The sequence below is a fragment of the Cetorhinus maximus genome, chromosome 7 (assembly GCF_964194155.1).
Source record: "Cetorhinus maximus chromosome 7, sCetMax3.hap1.1, whole genome shotgun sequence".
Taxonomy (NCBI): Eukaryota; Metazoa; Chordata; class Chondrichthyes; order Lamniformes; family Cetorhinidae; genus Cetorhinus; species Cetorhinus maximus.
The window spans coordinates 5,320,538-5,343,716 of record NC_135885.1 but is presented as its reverse complement, the minus strand read 5'-3'; the positions used below and the strand labels follow the sequence as shown (position 1 = coordinate 5,343,716).

General features: G+C 46.2%; 2 protein-coding genes across 2 annotated transcripts in view; one reads left to right on the top strand and one right to left on the bottom strand.

Moving 5' to 3' along the window:
• Positions 1-23,179, bottom strand: part of LOC144682565 (BTB/POZ domain-containing protein KCTD14-like) — a 1,380,231-nt gene that overhangs the window by 1,021,610 nt on the left and 335,442 nt on the right. The window lies entirely within an intron of this gene.
• Positions 11,704-23,179, top strand: part of slco2b1 (solute carrier organic anion transporter family, member 2B1) — a 44,809-nt gene continuing 33,333 nt past the window's right edge. Inside the window, exons 1-4 of the mRNA XM_078544986.1 lie at positions 11,704-11,816; positions 13,651-13,788; positions 17,082-17,244; positions 20,376-20,597. Coding sequence (XP_078401112.1) covers positions 11,727-11,816; positions 13,651-13,788; positions 17,082-17,244; positions 20,376-20,597 — 613 coding nt within the window. The 5' untranslated portion in view covers positions 11,704-11,726. The remainder of the gene's footprint in view (positions 11,817-13,650; positions 13,789-17,081; positions 17,245-20,375; positions 20,598-23,179) is intronic.

Below are 23,179 nucleotides of genomic sequence, written 5' to 3'. Positions count from 1 at the left end.
GTGGATCCCCTTAGCGGAGGTGTCAATAACCAGAGGGCATAGATCTAAGGTAAGAGGCAGGACATTTAGAGGAGATTTGAGGAATAACTTTTTTCACCCAGAGGGTGGTTGGAATCTGGAACACACTGCCTGAGGGGGTGGTAGAGGCAGGAACCCTCACAACATTTAAGAAGTATTTAAATGAGCACTTGAAACGCCATAGCATTCAGGGCCAAGTGCTGGAAAATGGGATTAGAACAGATAGGTGCTTGATGGCCAGCATGGACACAATGGGCCAAACAGCCTCGGGATCACAATCTGTCCCACAATCTGTTCCCTGTGGAAGGAGGGATATCCTTTGCCTCCAGCTATCCTCTGATGCTGGCGACTAAGAGTCTGCTGAGTCTGAGTCAGATGATGAGCCTCTGGACTGGATCATCAATCAGTTGGTTGGAGCTGCAAAAACAATCACAGGAAAATCGGGAAGGGATGTCCGCTGCGCTCCTCAGATTGCAAGGGACAATGGAGGGGTCAGTCTGCCTTCACTCTGAGGTGATAGCGCCAGCGTGTCAATGCACCAGAGTCAGCACTGGCAGGATGGCGGCTGCCATGGAGACCTCGTTTCAGGACATCGGTCCTGCACTGCTGCGTGGGCTGAACTCCATCGCTGATGCCATAGTTAGCCTCCAATAGTGTCAGCGCAAGAGGTGTGTTGGGCAGCTCAATCTCACACCAGCTTCCCCTTCTCCTCAAGGAGTCAGCCAGGGGCCCTCGGGCACCCAGAGGGAGGAGGATCAGCAGGTGCACACTCCGGGCCCCTCCACCCAGGTGATTCTGGGAATGTCTGGCCAATCTAAATCCCTTTCTCCTGTGACCCCATCATTTCCAGCTCCACTGTGGATGTCTGGGGAGCACCAGGGCGTAGCAGCAGAGTTAGGAAGGTTAGGATGATGCAGTTGCACAGCCTGGGCACGGGTGTTAATCACTTGTACAGAATGTTCACTATTGAAAATAAACTCCCAAGGATGTCTCCCCGCCTGTGGTTCCTTGTTCTGATGAGCAGTGTTCTTGTCACTCAGATGTGAAACCTTGGTTCCTGCACAAGATAAAGGCAGGTGTCTCAGTCCAGGGCCTCTTCCCTGTGCTTTGTGTAACCTTCAGAGTAAAGTGATGGTCCAGCCTCTCACTCTCTGGACACATTACTGATGCCTGCACCTCGATGGTGCTGGTCATTGCTGCCAGAATGTAGTGGGCAGGCGGCACAGAGTTCCATCATTCTCTCTGTGGGCTCTCAGCACCTTTTTGAGGTGGGGCTGGCCCCCATCTCATCAGCATCTGTGTCCAATGCTTAAAGGATCAGATGCTTCCAAAGTTTCATGGCTGCGACTCTATGATGTGACCCTGATCACAGAGCACAAGCGAGCTACCCCTCAGCCAGACTGGAGTCAGACGTTCACAGAGGCCGTGTGAAGATCTATGGAGTGTCCTCACTGCATGTCGTTACCAACCTCCTGGTGAGCTGCCTTCTTGAACCGCTGCAGTCCATGTGGTGTAGGTACACCCACAGTGCTGTTAGGGAGGGAGTTCCAGGATTCTGATCCAGCGACAGTGAAGGAACGGCGATATATTTCCAAGTCAGGATGGTGAGTGGCTTGGAGGGGAACTTCCGGGTGGTGGTGTTCCCATCGATCTGCTGCCCTTGTCCTTCTAGATAGTAGTGGTGGTGGGTTTGGATGCAGCTGTCGAAGGAGCCTTGGTGAGTTCCTGCAGTTGCATTTACAATTCAAATAAAAGCAGGAAGTTAACATTTAATCAACATATCTTCCCTAACCAGCAGCCTCAATGACAGATTAATCTGTCATTCATATCGTTGCTGTTTGAGGGAACTCGATGCGTCAGCACAACTGTCGTATTTTCCTCACAATAGTGTGAATAATACATCTCAATATTATTATACAAACCTGAATGCTGGAACCTGAGGGAATTTATCAATTAAAATATACTAACAACAGGGATGCGCCAATAAATGCTGGCCTTAACCAGAGAGGCCCTGCGACCCGTGAATGAACAATAATCAAAGAAAACTTCTCGTGGTGAGTTAGAATGCATTGCCTGAAAGGGAAATTGGGTCTAGAACTTGACGAGGGAAAATTTGCAGAGCTGGCAAGAAAGAGTAGAGGGGAGTGGGACTAAATGAATAGAGTCTAATGCCCTCCTCCTGTGTAATATTCTATATCACAGGGCTGTTATCACCTGTGAAAGTGTATTGCAGCAACACTTTACAGAGCAGAGGCAACAGCGAATGAAATAGTGAAATAAACTGGGGAAAAAGTGAGAGCTTAGACAATTTCTCATTGAATAACGGGATACTCCCCACTTGCCTGGATGAGCTCAGCTCCCACAACACAAGAAGCTCAACGGCATCCAGGACAAAGCAGCCCCGCTTGATCGGCACCCCATCCACAAACATTCACTCCCTCCACCACCGACACCAGGGGTGCAGTGTTACCGGAGGGCACCCGAGCGCTGGTCCGGCACCCCTGACTCCCGGGAGGGGCGGGGTTTCAAACGCCAGGGGTTAGAGGGGGGGCCTGGGTCTGGTGTTTTAAATGGAGCCCTCATCATCCATGCTGAGCAACTGGAGATTAGGACCTGACAGACCGGCTTAAAAAAGATCCAAACTCCCGATTATTTTAAAGCCAGTCTATCGGGCCTGTTTCACTCATTGCTGTGCTGCTGCTACTGCTGGGGAGGTTGGTGGGGGGTGGGGGATGGGGGTGGGTGTGGAGGGGGAGTGAATGGGAGCGGTGTTGGGGGAGGGGTGGGGGAGGGGATTGGATGGAGTTGGGGTAGAGGGGGAATAGGAATCATTATTCGATTCCCTAAACCAACAGATGAGCGAAACGTTTACTGTAATTTTCTCAAAAGTACTGACAGAACTTTTGTCAAAGATGGAATTGCTTCTTTTGTTCTGGAAGACTTGCACAGTAAAGACTTGGTGGGGGGAGAATTTTCTCCCTGTCGGGTGGGCCGGTTGGGAGCGGGCGCGGGTGGGTGTGGAGCCCATCGCCGCCTGGGATCGGCTGCGCGCCGCCATTTTACATGGGCCGGCCCATTAAGGCCGGCCCAGCGTGATGCGCACCCGGTAGCGCTCGGTGATACCTGTGCGGGCGGGGGGGGGGGAGGAGGAGGGAGAGTCAGGGCCTGCGCGAAGAAGCGCAGAAATCTCCCTGAGGCACGGAGCAGGTCAAAATTTTTAAAAAGTTTAAAAAATCATCATTTACACATGTCCCCTCATGTGATAGTGTCACGTGAGCTGGGACACGTTCATCAAATGTTAAAATTTTTTTATTTTAATGTAATAAACCCTTCATGAAATTTCATCCCGCCCGTGGATGAGGTTCCATGAAAAATGTGAAGGCCGCCTGGGCCCTTCGCCTGCCCACCACCCGCCGCCAACCTTAAGGTTGGACGGGCAGCCCGGACAATTACTTTACTTTAATTAGTTAATTAATGGCCTTAACAGGCCATTGACAGGTTGGTGGGTGCACAGCCGGCTCCTGTGTGTGTGCACCTGCTGAACTAAAGATTGGAACGACTTGCCCGACATCACCGCACGCCATTTAACGCGCAAGCGTGCGGGTCCCATCCTCCACCCGCCGAACAGAAGATTCTGCCCTTGACGCGGAAGACTTTCAGAATCAGCTCGTCCTATTGATCACATCCTAAACTACAGATGAGCAACCCCTAGTAGTTGATTATTTTTCAGACTACAGGGCTGTTTATTTGTAGATGAGCCACTGAATCAGCCTTTTGAATTTGCTCAGACTAACTGGAGTCTCTCATCCTCGGAACCAGTCTCGTAAATCTTTTCTACACCCTTTCTAACACCTTCACATCCTTCCCATTGAAGCTGAACCCAGTGTTTTATGGAGGTTCATAACTTACCTGCTTTTGTACTCTTGTGCCCCTATTTATAAAACCCAGGATTCAGCACAATTGATTACCCACTTTCTCAACCTGCCCTGCCACCTTCAATGATTTATGCACAGATACACCAGGTCCCTCTGCTCCTGCAGTTCCTTTATTTTATGTCACCTCCTTGTTCGTCTGACCAAAATGTATCACTTCACACTTACCTACATTAAATTTCATCTGCCACTTGTCAGCCCATTCCACCAGCCTGTCTTCATCCTCTTGAAGTCTATCGCTTTCCTCCTCACAGTTCACAACACTTCCAAGTCTTGCATCATCTTCAAATTTTGAAATTGTGCCCTGTACACCCAGGTCTAGGTTATAAATATAAGTCAAGAAAAAGCAGTAGCCCCTCTATATACCATCCCCCAGTCAGAAGTAAGTAAATTCATGTTTTTAATAGGTTTGAATTAAAAAATTAAACTGTTGCATAATTCTAGCTATGCTTAAAAACTAATGATTCAAAATACCACATGGTTTGAAATAAAATGCCTACTGGCACTAATTTTTTTCACTTAAAAAAACATAGTGTTACTGACATCTGGGGACTCAAATAATTAATATATAGGAAAACAATGTAATAGTAGATTTAGAAATGACATGGCCAACACATTTAGGTGCTGCTGCACTTCAAAATTTAGCACTACACCCCTGACAGGCACCCAGTGGCAGCAGTGTGTACCATATACAAGATGTACTGCAGCAAGTCGCCAAGGCTCCTTAGACAGCACCTCCCAAACCCATGACCTCTATCACCTAGAAGGTCAAGGGCAGCAGACACATGGGAACACCACTGCCTGGAAGTTCTCCTCCAAGGCACTCACCATCCTGACTTGGAAATATATTGCCGTTCCTTCACTGTCGCTGAATCCTCCCTTCCTAACAGCACTGTGGGTGTACCTATTCCATGCGGACTACAACTATTCAAGAAGGCAGCTCACCACCTCCTTCTCAATCAGCGATAGGCTATAAATGCTGGCCTATCCAGTGTTTCCCACATCCCACGAACAAATAAGAAAATATTTTCTAGAGGTCTAAATCAATGGGATGCTAATACGAACATACGAACATACGAAATAGGAACAGGAGTAGGCCATTCACCCCCTCGAGCTCGCTCCGTCTTCCAATAAGATCATGGCTGATCTGTTTGTGTTTTGATTTCCACATTCCCCATTTACCCCCGATAACCTTTTATTCCCTTGCCTGACAAGAATCCATCACCCTCTGCCTTAAAAATATTCAATGACCCCGCCTCCACTGCCTTCTGAGGCAGAGAGTCCCAAATTCGCACAACCCTCTGAGAGAAAAAAATTCTCCTCAACTCTGTCCTAAAAGGGTGACCCCTAATTTTAAAACAGTGCCCCCTAGTTCTGGACTCACCCACAAGAGGAAATATCCTTTCCACGTCCACCTTGTCAAGGCCGTTCAGGATCTTGTATACTTCAATCAAATCACCCCTCACTCTTCTAAACTCCAGTGGAAACAAGCCCAGTCTGTCCAACCTTTCCTCATAAGACGACCCACTCATTCCATGTATTAGTCTAGTAAACCTCCTCTGAACCGCTTCCAGTGCATTTACATCCTTTCTTAAATAGGGAGACCAAAACTGCACACAATATATATCTTTGCACATTTTTAAGAACTGATTTATTGCACAGTGTAAATTTTTCCTTCATCTATTGTATTGTGATTCATCTCCAAGAAAATTCAGTCCAAAATTCTGGTTTCTTACTGGGAAGGGATTCGGGAAAAGTGGAAGAGCAAAAGGGAACTGAATGCCTAGATTCACAAACCACACGAAGCTAGTGGACAGGCACAAAAAGTAATCAAAAAGGCTAATGGGATTTTATTTTACTTATTTGTCCATGGGATGTGAGTGTTGCTATTTGTTGCCCATCCCTAATTGCCCCTTGAGAAGGTGGTGATGAGCTGCCTTCTTGAACCGCTGCAGTCCATGTGGTGTAGGTACACCCACCGTGCTGTTAGGGAGGGAGTTCCAGGATTTTGACCCAGCGACAGTGAAGGAACGGCCGATATATTTTCTGTGGTGCTGTTAGGAATGGAGTTGGTGTTTAGCACAAGAGGGCTGGCATACAAAAGGGAGGAATTGATTCTGTAGATGTACAGAACCCTAGGCTGACCCCAATTGGAGCATTGTGTTCAGTTCCAGGTAACACACAACTTCAAGGGAGTGCTGGTTCACCCAGAATGAAATCGGAATTAAATTAAAGGATTAAATTACCAGGACGGGTTGCATAAACCTGGCTCTTAATCCCGTGAGTTTCGAAAGTTGAAGGGTGATTTTAGTTGAGACACTTAAGATGATAAAGGGATCGAAAAGGGAAGATGCAGATAAACTGTTTCTCCTGTCGAAAGTCCGGAACAAGAGGGCATAATCTCAAAACTTAAACCATTGCTATTTAGGAGTGAAATTAGGAAGCGCTATTTCACACAAGTGATAGAAGGAGGCCATTCTACCTATCATTTTTGTGCCAGCTCTTTGAAAGAGCTATTTAATTAATCCCACTGCCTCTATTGCCTCCACCACCTCCTTCCACCCCCCAAACCCTGCAGCTCCCACACCAACCCTACTCTTTACCCATAGCCCTGCAAGTACTTATCCAATTTCCAATCTGAAACTCTCTGCCCGCCTCCCACCAACTCTCCCCCCACCCCCCAAAAAAAAGCTATGGATGCTGGGGAGGACCAGCTAAAGTTTTTTGAAGTGTTTGAGAAAGGTTGAGTTTGTCAAGGTAAGGGATATGGGGCAAAGGCAGGTAAATGGAGTTAAGATGCAGAACTACCGATCCTCTAACTGAATAGCCAAACAAGTTTGAGAGGCTGAATTGCTTCCTTCTGTTCCTATAACAGGAACCTTTCCCCCCCCACTCCGGTTGGAGGACTTTGATTAGAAACTAATGTTAAACTACAGACTTGGCAAGTATGAGCAATAAGTTTTCATTTGGGTTCAAAGTTGTCACTTAATTGAAAGTGTTGTTTGCCTACAGATAAAAAAAAAATTACCCTGTGGCACTGAAGCTCATTGTTAATCTCACTTCTGCATTCTTGACAATTCTGGCTTCAGTTCCTGCTGATGCAGGTCAACAACATGAGATTGAACATATGGCTCCAACAAGCTGTGTCTTAAATGTCTATAAAATGGCTGCTTAGGAACAACTTTATTTATTTAAGACACATTATTGGAATATTATACAGAATTTACAGGACATAAACAGTCCATGTCAGTGTTTATGCTCCGCACAAGCCCCTCCCAATCTCTTTTCATTTAACCCCAGCAGTATGTCCTTCTATTCCTTTCTCCTTCATGTGTTTATCTAGCTTCCCTTAAATGCATCTATTTTATTCACCTCAACTACTCCGTGTTGTAGCGAGGCCCAGATTCTCACCACCTTTTGAGCAGAGACATAGGATTTATGAGTGGCTATTGTGAAGGGACTTGTTTTCCTCTTACTAATGTTGCTATAGCAATCCTAATCTGTGAGACGGGGTGGAGTTAAGGGAACTTTAAAATACAATTAACCTGCGTTGTACCTGACCTCCGAGCAATTGGTCGGCTAATGTGATGAGAGATTTACTCTGTATCTAACCCCGTGCTGTACCTATCCTGGGAGTGTTTATTGGGGACAGTGTAGAGGGAGCTTTACTCTGTATCTAACCCCGTGCTGTACCTGTCCTGGGAGTGTTTATTGGGGACAGTGTAGAGGGAGCTTTACTCTGTATCTAACCCCGTGCTGTACCTGTCCTGGGAGTGTTTGATGGGGACAGTGTAGAGGGAGCTTTACTCTGTAACTAACCCCGTGCTGTACCTGTCCTGGGGGTGTTTGATGGGGGCAATGTAGAGTGAGCTTTACTCTGTATCTAACTCCATGGTGTACTTGTCCTGGGTGTATCTGATAGGAGCAGTGTCGAGGGATCTCTGTGTCTAACACTGCACTGTACCTGTTCTGGACCTGTCCTGGGAGTGATTGATGGAGTCACTGAAGTACAATGTGCACCATCAGTCTCTAGATAGCTATCTGGAACAGGTAGTAAGGCCACCATTTTTTCTTTAAGAGGTTGTTTTGAAACCAGCCTGTCAGCCAATGAATTGGAGAAGGGGGCTGAAGTTACATTGAGATTCACTGCAAACATTTTATGGTGAAGGTTATTTATTCAGCAAACAGAATCTCTTTAGACAGCAGACAGTCTACAGAATCTAATTAAAGGGGAACAGATAGGGTAGATAGAGAGAAGCTATTTCTGCTGGTTGGGGAGTCTAGGACTAGGGGGACAGAGTCTAAAAATGAGAGTCCAATCATTCAGGAGTGAAATTAGGAAACACAAAGGGTGGTGGAGGTTTGGAACTCTCTTGTAGGAATTGCAATTGGTGCCGGATCAATTGTTTATTTTAAATTTAAATTGTTAATGATAAATTTTTGTTAGCCGAAGGAATTAAGGGATATGGGATGAAGGGCAGGTGTATGGAGATGGGTCACGGATCAGCTAAAAATCAAGGTCAGTTTTGAAATTTTTACTTGGGCTGCAGGCTCAACAGTTTTTTTTTTTGGGGAGAGAGTTCCAGATTTTCACTGACTCACACCAACCCCTGAAAGGTCTGGCTCCAATGTTAAGGCTCCATGCCCCTCGTTCTGGACTCCTCCCCCCACTTTCTCTCTATCTGCCCTCTCAAATCATTTAAATGTCTCGAATGCCCCAATAAGATCACCACCAAGGGAATACAGTGTAAGATGCCCTCATAATTTACGCCCCAGTACCATTCTGGTGAATCTGTGCTGTGTCCTGTCTAAGGCCACGATATCCTTCCTGAAGTGCAGTGCTTAGAACTGAACACTGCACTGTGATGTGCGTGAGTTGCAAGGGATCGATTCAACATGCCTACAAGTTAATTAGCACCTAATTTATTCGTTCATACAAAGGGATTATTATTCTTCTGCCAGTACAAACTCTACAAAGCTTAAGAGTTAAGGGCACAGATTTAAAGTAGTTGGCAAAAAAAGAAGCAAAAGCGATCGGAGCAAAATCCTTATCACACAGCGAGGGGTTCGGGCCTGGAATGTGGTGCCTGAGAGTGCGGTGGAGGCAAGTTCAATCGAGGCGTTCGAGAGGGAGTTGGACTGTGATCTGAAAAGGAAGAGTGTGCAGGGTGACGGGGAGAAGGCGGGAGAATGGCACCAGGTGAAATGCTCACTCGGAGAGCTGGTGCAGACAAGATGGGCCGAATGGCCTCCTTCTGCACTGTGACAATCCTGTGATTTTTTTTTTAAATAAAAAAGTTGTTAAAATCAATCTAATCTGATTTCCAGTGCAATTTGAATGAATAGTGTTTTTTTTTAAATGGAATTGCCAGATTCCAGTTACTTTAATTAAAAACTTGTAGGTCATTTAGGGACCAATTTTTTTCTTTATTGACAAATCAAGGTGAAGGTCCAACCCTCAGATGAACAGTTGGAGAACTGGATCCGCAAGTGACCAGTTTCTGAATGGGGATCAGATGATCCTCCTCTGACGTTTTTTCAGCAAAGCCTTAATGCACATAGAAGCTTAATGGGCGATTTTGATTGAGGTTTCTAAGGCTTTGAAAGGAATTGATAGGGCAGATAGAGAGAAACTTGTTGTGGTGGTTGGGGGTGGGGTTCTAGGACAGGGGATGTAACCTTAAAATCAGAGCTAGACCATTCAGGAGAGAAGTCAGGAAACAGTTCTCCACACAAAAGGTGATGGAAGTGTAGAACTCTCTCCCCAAAAAACAAGCAGTAGATTTTAGCTGAATTGATAATTTAAATCAGAAATCAATGTTGTGATATGATGACATGTACCGATGAGGGTATGGTATCTTAAACTACTGTCAGTCGTTACCCAGCTCAATAAGATGACATGTATCAATCCCAGGATGGAGGGGGATTGTTAAAGTTGTTAACTTGGTGCTGCCGGCTCTGTAATATTTGCCATTCCAGGGCCAGTGATGACCGCGCATATGCCCTGCTGCACGTTGCCCCCTAGGAAGATGGTGGCCGCACATATAGTTGCACATGTGCGACATTGGCAGCAAACTCACAGTCAATTCCCAAACCAAGATGGATAGATGTTTGTTAAAGTAAGGGTATTTAGGGATATGGAACAAAGCGGGTAGATGAATTTGAGATATAGACCAGCCATGGATTTGTTAAAGGAAGCTCTTGCCTCACAAATATGATTGAATTCTTTGAGGAAGTGACAAGAAGGGTTGATGAAGGTAGTGCAGTGGATGTTGTGTACGTGGATTTTAGCAAGGCATTTGACAAGGTCCCACATGGCAGATTGGTCAGGAAAGTAAGAGCCCATGGGATTCAGGGTAATGTGGCAAACTGGATAAAAGGTTGGCTTTGTAACAGGAAACAAAGGATAATGGTCGATGGATGCCCTTGCGAATGGAAAGTTGTCTCAAGTGGTGTTCCACAAGGCTCGGTGTTGGGACCCTTGCTGTTTGTGTTATATATTAACGATTGGACGTGAACGTGGGGGGCACGATTGGGAAATTTGCAGATGACACAAAGATTGGCCGAGTAGTGGATAGTGTAGAGGATAGCCATAATCTCCAAAACGATATAGATGGGTTGGTGGAGTGGGCAGTAAAGTGGCAGGTGAATTTTAACATAGAGAAGTGTGAGGTCATACACTTAGGGAGGTCAAACAGTTACAGGGATTACACAATAAATGGGAATATACTAAGAGGGGTAGATGAAGTGAGAGATCTTGGCGTACAAGTACACAGGTCCCTGAAGGCAGCAGTTCAAGAAGACAAGGTTGTAAAGAAGGCATATGGAATGCTGTCCTTCACTGGCAGAGGTATAGAATATAAAAGTAAGGATATAATGTTGGAATTGTATAAAACACTGGTGAGGCCATAACTGGAGTATTGTGTGCAGTTCTGGTCACCACATTACAGGAAGGACGTAATAGCTGTGGAGAGAGTGCAGAGGAGGTTTACAAGAATATTGCCAGGGTTAGAAAAGTGTAGCTACGAGGAGAGATTGGATAGGTTGGGGTTATTTTCCTTAGAACAAAGAAGGCTGAGAGGTGACTTGATTGAGGTGTACAAAATTATGAGGGGAATAGATAGAGTGGACAGGATAAAATTGTTTCCCTTGATGGAGAATTCTAGAACCAGGGGAGATAGATTCAAGATAAGTGGCAGAAGGTGTAGGGGGGACATGAGGAAGAACTTTTTTACGCAGAGGGTAGTGGGTGTCTAGAATTCGCTGCCCAGGTTGGTGGTAGAGGCAGAAACTTTAAACTCTTTTTAAAAAGTACCCGGATCTGCCCCTTAAGTGCTGTAAGCTGCAGGGCTATGGGCCGGGTGCAGGAAGGTGGGATTAGAAAGGGCACCTGGGTGTCCTCGGGCTGGCATGGATAAGATGGGCCGAATGGCCTCCTTCTGTGCTGTAACTTTCCTATGGTTCTATGATCTCACTGAATTGTGAACGAGGTCCAAGAGACTAAATAGTCTCCTCCTGTTCCTGTTCTTTTTATTAATTTAATGGAAATTAGATTTGAACCTTATCACCAGCTGTATTATAGGACTGGATTTGAAATGTGTTTACACATCATGGTATCAAGTATAATTCAAGGGTCATTGAAATAACTTCTGTTTGTAAAGCATCTTCTAACTTGGACAATGCCCCCATTGTGATTACATGCAAACAGTACAAACTCAAATACATTAACCAACATTGTGTGGCTCTCTCTCAGAACACAGCTACCCAACCTTGAAGATGGGGATGACCGGGCCTCCAACATCAAAGCACAACCATGGTGAAGAAAGACCCAGGAGCCGTACCTTCAACCCGTTTCACAGCATAAAGGTGGGTGCAGGAGTCAGAGGATATCGCTGCCTTACATTCTTAGCACGTGTAATACCTTCTGCTAACTTGAGCTTACTCAAAGTTCTGCTGCCTGTATCCTAATTTCCATTCCCGCTGACCGACATCGGCTCCCACACTGACAAAGCCTCCATTTTAAAACTCCAGGATCTGCGTTCCTCCAAGTTCTGGCCTCTTCTGTTTCCCCAATTTTAATCGTGCTGCTATTGGTAGCTGTACCTTCAGCTGTCTAATCTCAGGAATTGCCTTCCTAAAGCTCCCCACCTCTCTCTTTCTTCCTTCTCTCCTTCTCCTTAAAACCTCCCTCTTTGCCCAAACTTTTGGTCACTGGTCCTAATATCACTTTGTGGCTTACTGTCAAATTTTGTTGGATGATACCTCGGGACACGTGACGAAATTAAAGGCACTGTATAAATGCGAGTTGTTTTTATGTGCCGGGTCAGGGTTCCCAAGGCACGGCCCTTAGACCACCTAAACCACCAGCCCTGACTATCTGGCCATGAAGTCCAGATAACTTATTTGTGTTTCATGTTTTTATTTTTATGGTTCATGAAGTTTGGAAAGAGCTGTACTTAGTGTTTTGATGGATAAATTGGAATGCCAAAGCTGTTAATGTCAGGAACTCGAGCTATCTGCAGATGTGAATTTAAACTTTCTAGCCACTGATTTTTGTTGGGGTTCCACCAATCCCTTGCCACAACATCGGTGTATTGTGTTTTGTACCTTGGAGATATGCAGAGATGACACACACCAGCACTTTATTACAAAAGGTTTTAAAATGTCTGATCCACAAGGTTCCAGCTTGCTTCCAGTTTCTCTTTCTCATTCACAGGCTAGACTCATAGCATAGAGCACAGAGAACAGTCTACAGACACACATAATCAACCACTGAACAATTGAACACAACAGAGCAGCTCTTTTTCAGAAGACAAGAAGTGAGGATTACTGCTGGGGGGGAATGAGTAGGCTCCGGCTAGACATGTTTCCTAAGATGTCATTACATGATCTCTTCCTCCAACTATCCCAACCCCCACAGTCCTGTCCTTAGTCACCTGGCGTGTCTCTCTTTGTGTATGCCCTGCCTCTACACGCACACCATTGATCACCTGACATGTTCATCCTCGCGGTGCTCCACTCTTCCGAGGGCCAATTGAAAAGCAAGTAGACTCCTCATCACCTGATTGGAAGATTCTTGACTATTAGTCAAACAACCTTCCCTCCCCGTGTCCGATAATTTTATAATTCATAGAATGGTTACGATTAGTTAAAGAAAAGTATTCCAAGAAAATTTAAGAAGAGAACTTTTTTTATTACCCCATTAACTTTTCTCCTTAGGGGATTGGTTAGCTCAGTTGGCTAGGTGGTTAGAGTGCGGATCAGAATGATGCCAAACACATGGGATCAATCCCGGTTCCAACTGTGGTAGTTCATGGAGGCTTGTCCATTCTTATTGTAGAGTGGGGCCCATCGAGCTATATGACAATTGTGTGTGTGTGTGTGTGTGTGTGTGTCTTTCCCTCTCTCTAATGGAAGGAGGTGTCTATGGTGCTTCATGACTATGGTTAAAATGATGCTTTTGATGATTACCTTTCCTCTTGAGTGTTTTTACTTACAGAAGGGTCCTGGAAATAATTCTTAATCACGGGAAGACTGGCAACTCTATGGATCAAACATTAATGATCTTTTGGTTACAGGTCCTGGAGAATGGAACATGCCACAAGTAAACAACTCCAGGAGGGGGGAGATTCAGGGGAAGAGCCACCTTGAAAACTGGTTTCAACTCACACTAAACATTTTATGTTCCTTCCTTCCTCAGTTTTTTGTACTATGTCACGGACTGTTGCAGCTTTCCCAACTCTTAGTGTCCGGGTATATGAAAAGCATCATTTCAACCATCGAGAAGCGATTTGGCCTTTCTAGCCAGAACTCTGGGATGCTGTCTTCTCTGAATGAGGTAGGTGTGGGAGGATGCGTTTTAAGAATATAAGATATAGGAGCTGGAGTTGGCCATTCGGCCCCTTGAGCCTGCTCTTCTACCTCAGCTTCATCTTCCCGTCCTATCCCCATATTTTTTAAAGTCCCAAAAATCTGCCACCTCAGTCTCGAAGAAACTCCATGACTGAGCACCCACAGCCCCCTGAGGTAGAGAACTCCAAAAGTTCGCAACTCGCTGGGTGAAGACATTTCTCCTCATCTCAGTCGAAAATGGCGACTCTCTTTATTCTGAGACTGTGAATCCTAGGCCCAGGTCTAGATTCCCCCGGCCAGGGAAACAACCTCTCAGCATCTAACCTGTGAATTATGTCACACCAGCAATGACCATTCGCAGGCCACCATGGTTTATCATCGTGTCCACGCTTTAAATACGTAGGCCAGAATCTCCTGTTCGGCGTCCGGGGACAGGCCCCACTCGCCGACGTGTAAAATGACGCGGGGTGACGTTGGGCGTGCATCCCCGACATCACCGCCGGTCATTCAGATCTCCAGCTCGGCGGGTGCTCACTGGAGTCGGCTGCGCGCCTGCCGAATTGTCAAAGGACAGTCAAGGCCATTTAAAAACGAACTAAAATAATTAACGGAGCTGCCCGTCCAACCTTAAGGTTGGCGGAGGGGTGGGGGGTGGGGCAGGCGAAGAGCCCAGGCGGCCTTCGCATTTACCACGAAACCTCACCCACGGGCGGGACGAGGTTTCGTGAAGGGTTTATAAATCCAAATAAATTTTTGTGTTAAAATTCATCGACATGTCCCAGCTCATGTGACACTGTCACGTGTGGGGACGTGTCTGAAAAATTTTTTTTTTCTCTTTATTTTAAATTTTTTTCAAAATGTAATTGATCTCCCTGAGGCAGCTCTCGTGCCCCAGGGAGATTTCTGCGCTCGTCCGCGCGCAAGCTTCCTCTCCCCACCCGCACAGGGAGCGCTCAACGCTTCCTAGGTCTGTGTCATGCTGGGCAGGCCTTAACTGGCTTGCCCAGGTAAAACGGCGGCACGCTCCCACTCCCGCTCCCGCTCAGCACCCCCCCACAACGGGGAGAACATTTCCCCCCTAAAATCATAGAATGGTTACATTTCGAAAGGAGACCATTCAGCCCATCGTGTCTGTGCTGGCCCTCTGCAACAGCAAACGTTCAAATATATGAGCAAATATCAAACATCGTCCATATTTCGCCAATCTATTTATTTCAGTACAAACCCCAACAGTTATGTAAATTTTGAATTTTTGGTTGTTGTCTTCTTTAGGTTGTAAAGAGAGAATTTGCCCTGATACAGCATCTTATTGTGTGTCCTCAGCTGTGTTAAGCAAGGGAGTTATGCTAAAGCTTTATAAAACACTGGCTAGGCCTCAGCTGGAGTAGGTCCAGTTCTGCACATCACACTTTAGGAAGGATTTTAAGCTCTTTGAGAGGGTATAAAGGACCAATAGCAGCAGGGCTATGGGGGTGGGTTTGGGGAAGGGCAGGGGAGTGGGACTAAATAGATGGCTGTCTCAAAATGATGACTTAGATGGCTCAAAAGAGACATGGTGCCAATTTTATAGATAGTTTTTTTTTTCCCCCCTGAATTGCCCTGGTCCTTGTAGTTTGTCACCTCTCCTCATGAGAAAATTTGTGGCTATGGGAAGACGCACACAAAGTGTCCAGTCAGGATTCCCCAGGCACCACGAGCGTTTGAGCAGCCTTCGTCTCATACGACCATACAGACATATGAATTGGGAGCAGGAGGAGGCCACTCGGGGCCCCTTGGACCTGCTCCGCTATTCAGTAAGATCCTGGTCGATCTGATTGTAACCTCAACCCCACAGTCTCGCCTACCCCCCGATATCCTTTCACCACCTTGCTTATCGAGAACCTATCCACCTCTGCCTTAAAAATACTCAAAGATTCTGCCTCCATCATCTTTTGAGGAAGAGAGTTCCAAAGACTCACGACCCTCCTGAGAGAGAAAAAAATTCACCTCATCTGTCTTAAATTGGTGACCCCTTGTTTAAAAATAAGAGACCCCTGGTTCTAGAATTCTCCCACAAGAGGAAACATCCTCTCCATATCCACCCTGTCAAGACCGCTCACGATCTTATGTTCAATCAATCTTGAATCATAGAATCTTACAGCACAGATGGAGGCCATTTAGCCCATCGTGCCTATGATATTCATCCAATTAGCTCCACTCCACCTGCTGTTTCCACATAATCTTACAGTATATTTTCTCCTTCAAGTATTTATCCAATTCCCTTTTAAAATTAACCGTGAATTTGCTGGGTTTTTAAAAAAAATTGTTTTTAGGGTGTGAAAGTTACTAGCAAGGCCAGCATTTATAGCCCATCCCTAATTTCCCTTGAGTAGGTGATGGGGAGCCACTTACAACCCAGTGTCTTGCTGGGCCATTTCAGGGGGGCAGTTAAGAGTCAACAACATTGCTTTGGGTCTGGAGTCACATGTAGGCCAGACCAGGTAAGGGTGGCAGATTTCCTTCCCTAAAGGACATTAGTGAATCAGATGGGTTTTTAACAACAATCGAATAGCTTCATGATCGTTATTAACGGGACCAGCATTTTAATTCCGGATTTATTAATTAATTGAATATTGCTGAAAAGAGAGACATGTTGCTGAAGCTTTTCACCTGGCACTCTTCAGGACAAATGCAAAGTTCAAACAATCACACCAATTTATACAGCAGGAGCAAAGAGTGTTGATTGGTTGGCAAGTTGACTTTGATTGGCCAAAGCAAGGTCTCTGTGTATGAATGTATGTCGCTTCTAGCAAGTGTAAATGAGCTATGTTATGAACTTGACTGATTATCTTAGTGTGGCTATTAGCACACTCAGTATTGTTCAGCAAGTGCTCAACTGCAGAATCGTGTCTAGAAGCAACATACATTCATACGCTCCCCGAAAACAAGTTCAAGCCTTGCGCCTTTTTTGAATTACCCAGGAGCTTGGGGAGCCTATGGTTTCCCATTGCTTTCTCCATGGCAAAACCTCGGCCAATCAGAATCAGCTTGCCAACCAATCAGCACCCTTTTCTCCTGTGGTATAAATTGCTGCAATTGTTTGAAATTTGGCATTCGTGCATTTGTCCTGATGTGGTTGAAGCTTTTCATCTTGCACTCATGTCCCTGTCTCCAGCAACATTCAAGTTCTGTACCACTGAGCGACTGTTTGTAATTAATTGAATTTAAGTTCCTCCAGGCTGCTGTGGGGGAATTTGAATTCATGACTCCAGATCATTAGTCCTAATCCTGTCTTTTCAGATCGGAAGCACAGTGTTTATAGTGTTTGTCAGTTACTTTGGCAGCCGTGTTCATCGTCCTCGTCTAATTGGTTGTGGAGGTATTCTCGTCAGTGTCGCTGCATTCACCATGGCGCTGCCCCACTTCATCATGGGCGGGTACGAGTTTGATCAGACCATTGCAAGTGAGTATTCCTTTTCTTGACACGGTTTACAGGGAGGGGGCTCTAATGGCTTTAATGGTTAATGGGCAGTTTTCCCGGGTAATTTCAGAACAAAAGAACTGCTGCACAGAAATAGATGGGACCAGAAAACCAGATGAGACTTATTTTTATATTCGCACAGGGGATGTGGGTGTTGCTGGCTGGGTCAGCATGTATTGCCCATCCCTTTTTGCCCTTGAGAAGGTGGTGGTGTGTCGCCTTCTTGAACCGCTGCAGACCATGTGGGGTAGGTACACCCACAGTGCTGTTAGGGAGGGTGTTCCAGGGTTTTGACCCAATGACATTGAAGGAACGGCAATATAGTAGGGAGAGGTGGTGGCATAGTGGCATTTTCACCAGACTATTACTCCAGATACCCAGGGTAATGCTCTGGGGGCCTGTGCTCAAATCCTGCCATTTGAATTCAGTGAAAAAAATAAATAAATCTGGAATTAAAAGCCTAATGATGATTATGAAACCACTGTCAATTGTTGTAAAAACCCATCTGGTTTAGAAATTAAGGAAACTTGCTGTCCTTATCTGGTCTGGCCTACATGTGGTGGCTCTTAAAAATGGCATTTCAAACCAAGTCAGTTCTCAAGGGCAATTAGGGATGGGCAATAAATGCTGGCTCCAGCCAGTGATGCCCACATCCTGTGAACAAATAAAAAAAATAGTTCCAAGTCAGGATGGTGAGTGGCTTGGAGGGGAACCTCCAGGTGGTGGTGTTCCCATCTATCTGCTGCCCTTGTCCTTCTAGATGGAGGGTGTGAGTATGGGTGTGGGTGGGGTGCCAATCAAGTGGTAAGTTTTTGAATTATGGATTTAGAGTTAGACCCTAGATTTAGTATCCCCTTTGTGGGTGAAAATTTGTGTGTGGTGTAGCTGTCAATGTGAACGTTATGTGGGCAAAGTAAGGAAGTTATGTTAAACGCTCACAAATACTGGTTGTCTCCCAGTTGGAATATTGTCCAATTCTGGGCACCACACTTTAGGAAAGATGCGTGGGTAGGTGCAGAGGAGATTTACTAGAGTTGTTCCAGGGTGCGGGACTTCAGTTATGTGGAGGGACTGGAGAAGTTGGAATGGTTTTCCTTAGAGCAGAGCAGGTTAAGGGGAGATTTGACTGAGTGTTGAAAACTGTTTCCACTACTAGGAGGTCAACCAGAGGCCAGATTGAAATTGATTGGCAAAAGAAGCACCGAGGGAGATAAGATTCCTCTTTTCACACAGTGGGTTGTTGTGATCTGGAATGCAGCATCTGAAAGGCCAGTGGAAGGCGAATAATAGCTTTTGAGAAAGGACTGGACTTGAAGAGAACAATTTGCAGGGCTATAGGGAAAGGGCAGGGGGAGTGGAGCTAATTGGGTAGATTCTTCAAAGAGCCAGCACAGATCTGTTGGGCTGAATGGTCTTCTGTGCTGTTTGATTGTCGGCTCCCACCAGCACCATGAACTCTACATCTTACCCTTTCTTGCGCTTGTAATTGGATTTTAACATTCTCATCCTTGTTTTCAAATTCCTCCCTATCTGTGTAATCTCCTCCAATCGTACAGCCTTCTGATATCTGTGTTGCTCTTGTCCATCCTTTAATTTTACTCACTCCACCACTGGCCTTCAGCTGCCACAGTGCTAAGCTCTGGAGTTCCCTCTCTAAACCTCTCCACCTCTCTCTCTGAACTCTCTCTGAACTCTCTCTCTGAACTCTCTCTCTGAACTCTCTCTCTGAACTCTCTCTCTGAACTCTCTCTCTGAGCTCTCTCTCTGAACTCTCTCTCTGAGCTCTCTCTGAACTCTCTCTCTGAACTCTCTCTCTGAACTCTCTTTCTGAACTCTCTCTCTGAACTCTCTCTCTGAGCTCTCTCTCTGAACTCTCTTTCTGAACTCTCTTTCTGAGCTCTCTCTCTGAGCTCTCTCTCTGAGCTCTCTCTCTGAACTCTCTCTCTGAGCTCTCTCTCTGGACTCTCTCTCTGAACTCTCTCTCTGAACTCTCTCTCTGAACTCTCTCTCTGAACTCTCTCTCTGAACTCTCTCTCTGAACTCTCTCTCTGAGCTCTCTCTGAACTCTCTCTCTGAACTCTCTCTCTGAACTCTCTCTCTGAACTCTCTCTCTGAACTCTCTCTCTGAGCTCTCTCTCTGAACTCTCTCTCTGAACTCTCTCTCTGAGCTCTCTCTCTGAACTCTCTCTCTGAACTCTCTCTCTGAACTCTCTCTCTGAACTCTCTCTCTGAACTCTCTCTCTGAGCTCTCTCTCTGAGCTCTCTCTCTGAGCTCTCTCTGAACTCTCTCTCTGAACTCTCTCTCTGAACTCTCTTTCTGAACTCTCTCTCTGAACTCTCTCTCTGAACTCTCTCTCTGAACTCTCTCTCTGAGCTCTCTCTCTGAACTCTCTCTCTGAACTCCCTCTCTGAGCTCCCTCTCTGAGCTCTCTCTCTGGACTCTCTCTCTGAGCTCTCTCTCTGGACTCTCTCTCTGAACTCTCTCTCTGAACTCTCTCTCTGAACTCTCTCTCTGAACTCTCTCTCTGAACTCTCTCTCTGAACTCTCTCTGAACTCTCTCTCTGAACTCTCTCTCTGAACTCTCTCTCTGAGCTCTCTCTCTGAGCTCTCTCTCTGAACTCTCTCTCTGAACTCTCTCTCTGAGCTCTCTGAGCTCTCTCTCTGAACTCTCTCTCTGAACTCTCTCTCTGAACTCTCTCTCTGAACTCCCTCTCTGAGCTCTCTCTCTGAGCTCTCTCTCTGAGCTCTCTCTCTGAGCTCTCTCTCTGAGCTCTCTCTCTGAGCTCTCTCTCTGAGCTCTCTCTCTGGACTCTCTCTCTGAACTCTCTCTCTGAACTCTCTCTCTGAACTCTCTCTCTGAACTCTCTCTTTCTCTCTCTCTCTGAACTCTCTCTTTCTCTCTCTCTCTGAACTCTCTCTTTCTCTCTCTCTCTCTCTCTCTATTGCTTTAAGGTGTTCCTTTGACCAAACTTGTGCTCATCTGTCAAAATATCTCAGGTGGCTCGTTGTATCGTTTGACTGTACAGCAATCCAATGAAGCACCTTGGGTACATTTTACTATATTGCAGGAGCTATATAAGTACAATGCAATAAAACTTTTTATTTCTTACAGATAGTGTTGGCAACGTCTCTGATCTCTGCCCCTTGACGCGTGAGGACCAGAATCTGAACAGCGGGAGCTGCAGCACGGAGAAAATTGACAGTGATTACAAAATGCTTTCCCTGCTGATAGTTGGGCAGTTATTGTTGGGAGTTGGCGGTGTTCCCATCCAACCCTTCGGGATATCGTATGTTGATGATTTTGCCAGCAATCGGAACTCACCTTTGTACCTCGGTATGTTAATTAAGCTTTCACTCCGAAAAGACGCTTCGACCAAGGCCTGATAAGAAAGAGAATAACTTTTTTTATTTAAATTGTTTTTGATGGGATGTGGGTTTGTTACCCATCCTTAATTGCCCTTGAACTGTGGAGTCACATGTAGGCCAGACCGGATAAGGACGGCAGATTTCCTCCCCTAAAGGACATTAGTGAACCAGATGAGTCTTTACAAAAATAATCAATGATGGTTTCATGGTCGCCATTACTGAGACGAGCTTTATACTCCAGGTTTATTCATTGAATTCCAATTCCACCAGCTGCCATGGTGGGATTTGAGCCCATGTCCACTGAGCATTAGCCTGGGCCTCAGGATTATTAGCCCAGTGACATTACCACTACACCATGTCTCACCAACTTACACGTGTGTAGCAGTTTTCACAATCTTAGGGCATCTCAATAGAATAAATGAAGTACTTTCAAGGGTAGGCACTGTTGTAACATGGCAGACAATGTGCGCACAGCAAGCTCCCACAAACAGCAATGCGATAATGACCAGATAGATCATGTGTTTTTAACGTTGGTTGTGGGATGAATATTGGCCCTGGGACAGGAGGGAGAACTCTGCCACTTTTTTCTTTTGAAATGGAGCCTCGTGTATCGAGCCGGGAGATCAGTCTGTACCTTTAATGTCTTATCCATTACTGGCACTGGGAGTGTCAGCCGAGGATTTTGCACTCTGGTCTCTGGGGTGAGGCTTGAACTCATGACCTTCTGACTCGGAGACTAGAGCGGCACCCACTGAGATAGAAACAGAAAATGCCGGAAACGCTCAGCAGATCTAGCAGCATCCGCGGCGGGAGAACAGACGGAATTTAACGTCCTTCCCCGTGGTGGGTGTGGGGGGGCATTTAATCAGGCAGAGAGTGGCGAGCGGGGACTCCAGCACCTACCCACCCTGCTGCCAACTGAGGCGTTTAAGTGGTCGGTTCATGCCCTCTTAAAAAGCCTCACCCCGCCACTGTTGGCATTAACCCAGTGATCGGAGGGGGGGCTGCCCCCATGCGTTCAGCGCCACAAGAAATCCTGTGTAGGGTTGCTTGCGGGCTCCCTGGGGTGTCCCTCATTCAAAAGCACTTAGTGCCCGAGCGAGGGATCCGGCGTCGGGAAGGGCGAGGGGGCTAAGAACCTCCTCCCGCCTTTTTCCCCCTCCCGCCATCACTCTCACTTGTGGCCTGCAATCCGGCGATGATAATAGACCTGGGGGTGGGTATTGAATCGGCAGCTGCCGCCTCTTCTCCGCTGGCGTTGCCATTCAATACAGCTGCCGTCCTCCGATTGGTCGGCAGCACTCAGTGGGCGGGCTTCTGCCCCAGGGGGTCCTTGATCCCAGGGAAGGCATGCCACCGTCCGGTTAAGTGCCTGAGGGCGGCACTGAATGTGGCGGGCCGTCCCCATAGGAGATAGCACGGGACTCCCCAGCCAGCAGCCCAGTACCCCCATCACTGAAATCCAGCCCAAAAAAACTCATTAACTCCGTTTCTCTAGCTCCCCATAGACGTTGCCTCTTCCTGCTGAGTATTTCTAGCATTTTCTGTTTTTTTTGCTTTTGTGTTGTTATCCACTGAGCTTTGGGAGACGACTCATTGTTGGACTGAAGGAGTTGAACAGACTGTAGGATAAACTAAAGTAGCAAAGAAGCAGACACCAAATCTAGGTTTTTTAAAGTTCGTTTGTTTTCCACAACCTTTAGAGTGCCAGTTTGACATCAGGCGACTGTAGCTACTGCAGTGGAGATGGTAGCGTACTGGTAATGTTATTGGACTGCTAATCCAGAGATCCAGGCCAATGCTCTGGGGGCACAGGTTCAAATCCCACCATGGACGCTGGTAGGATTTAAATTCAATTAATAAATCTGGAATGTTAAGCTAGTCTCAGTGGTGGTCACCACAAAATTATCATTAATTGTTGTAAAAACCCATCTGGTTCACTAATGCCCTTTTTAGGGAAGGAAATCTGCCGTCCTTACCCGGTCTGGCCTACTTGTGACTCCAGACCCACAGCAATGTGGTTGACTCTTAACTGCCCCCCTGAAATGGCCTAGCAAGTGACTCAGTTCAAGGGCAATTAGGGATGGGCAACAGATGCTGGTCCTTGCCAGCGACACCCATTTCCAATGAAAGAATAAACTTAAAGAAAACTCTTGACTTCTCTTAGATCTGTGGTGTTTAAAGAAGTAAAACTCATCTGTTCATCTCATCCTAAGGAAGCAAATGAAGGCTTGAGGGGAAGTGCAGAAAAGATTCACGAGAATGGTCCCAATTTGAGAGACTTCAGTGATGTAAATAGGCTGGAGAATCTGGGACTCGTCCCTAGAGAAGAGAAGGTGGAGAGGAGATTTGAAAGAGGTGTTCAAATTCACGAGGGAACTGGACAGAGTAGATAGGGAGAAACTTTTCCCATTGGAGGAAGGATTAAGAACCAGGGGGCACAGGGTTTAAGGTAACTGGAACAAGAACCAGAGGCAACATGAGGAGAAACTTTTTCACGCAGCGAGTGGTTAGGATCTGGAGTGCACTGCCTGAGAATGTGGTGGAGGC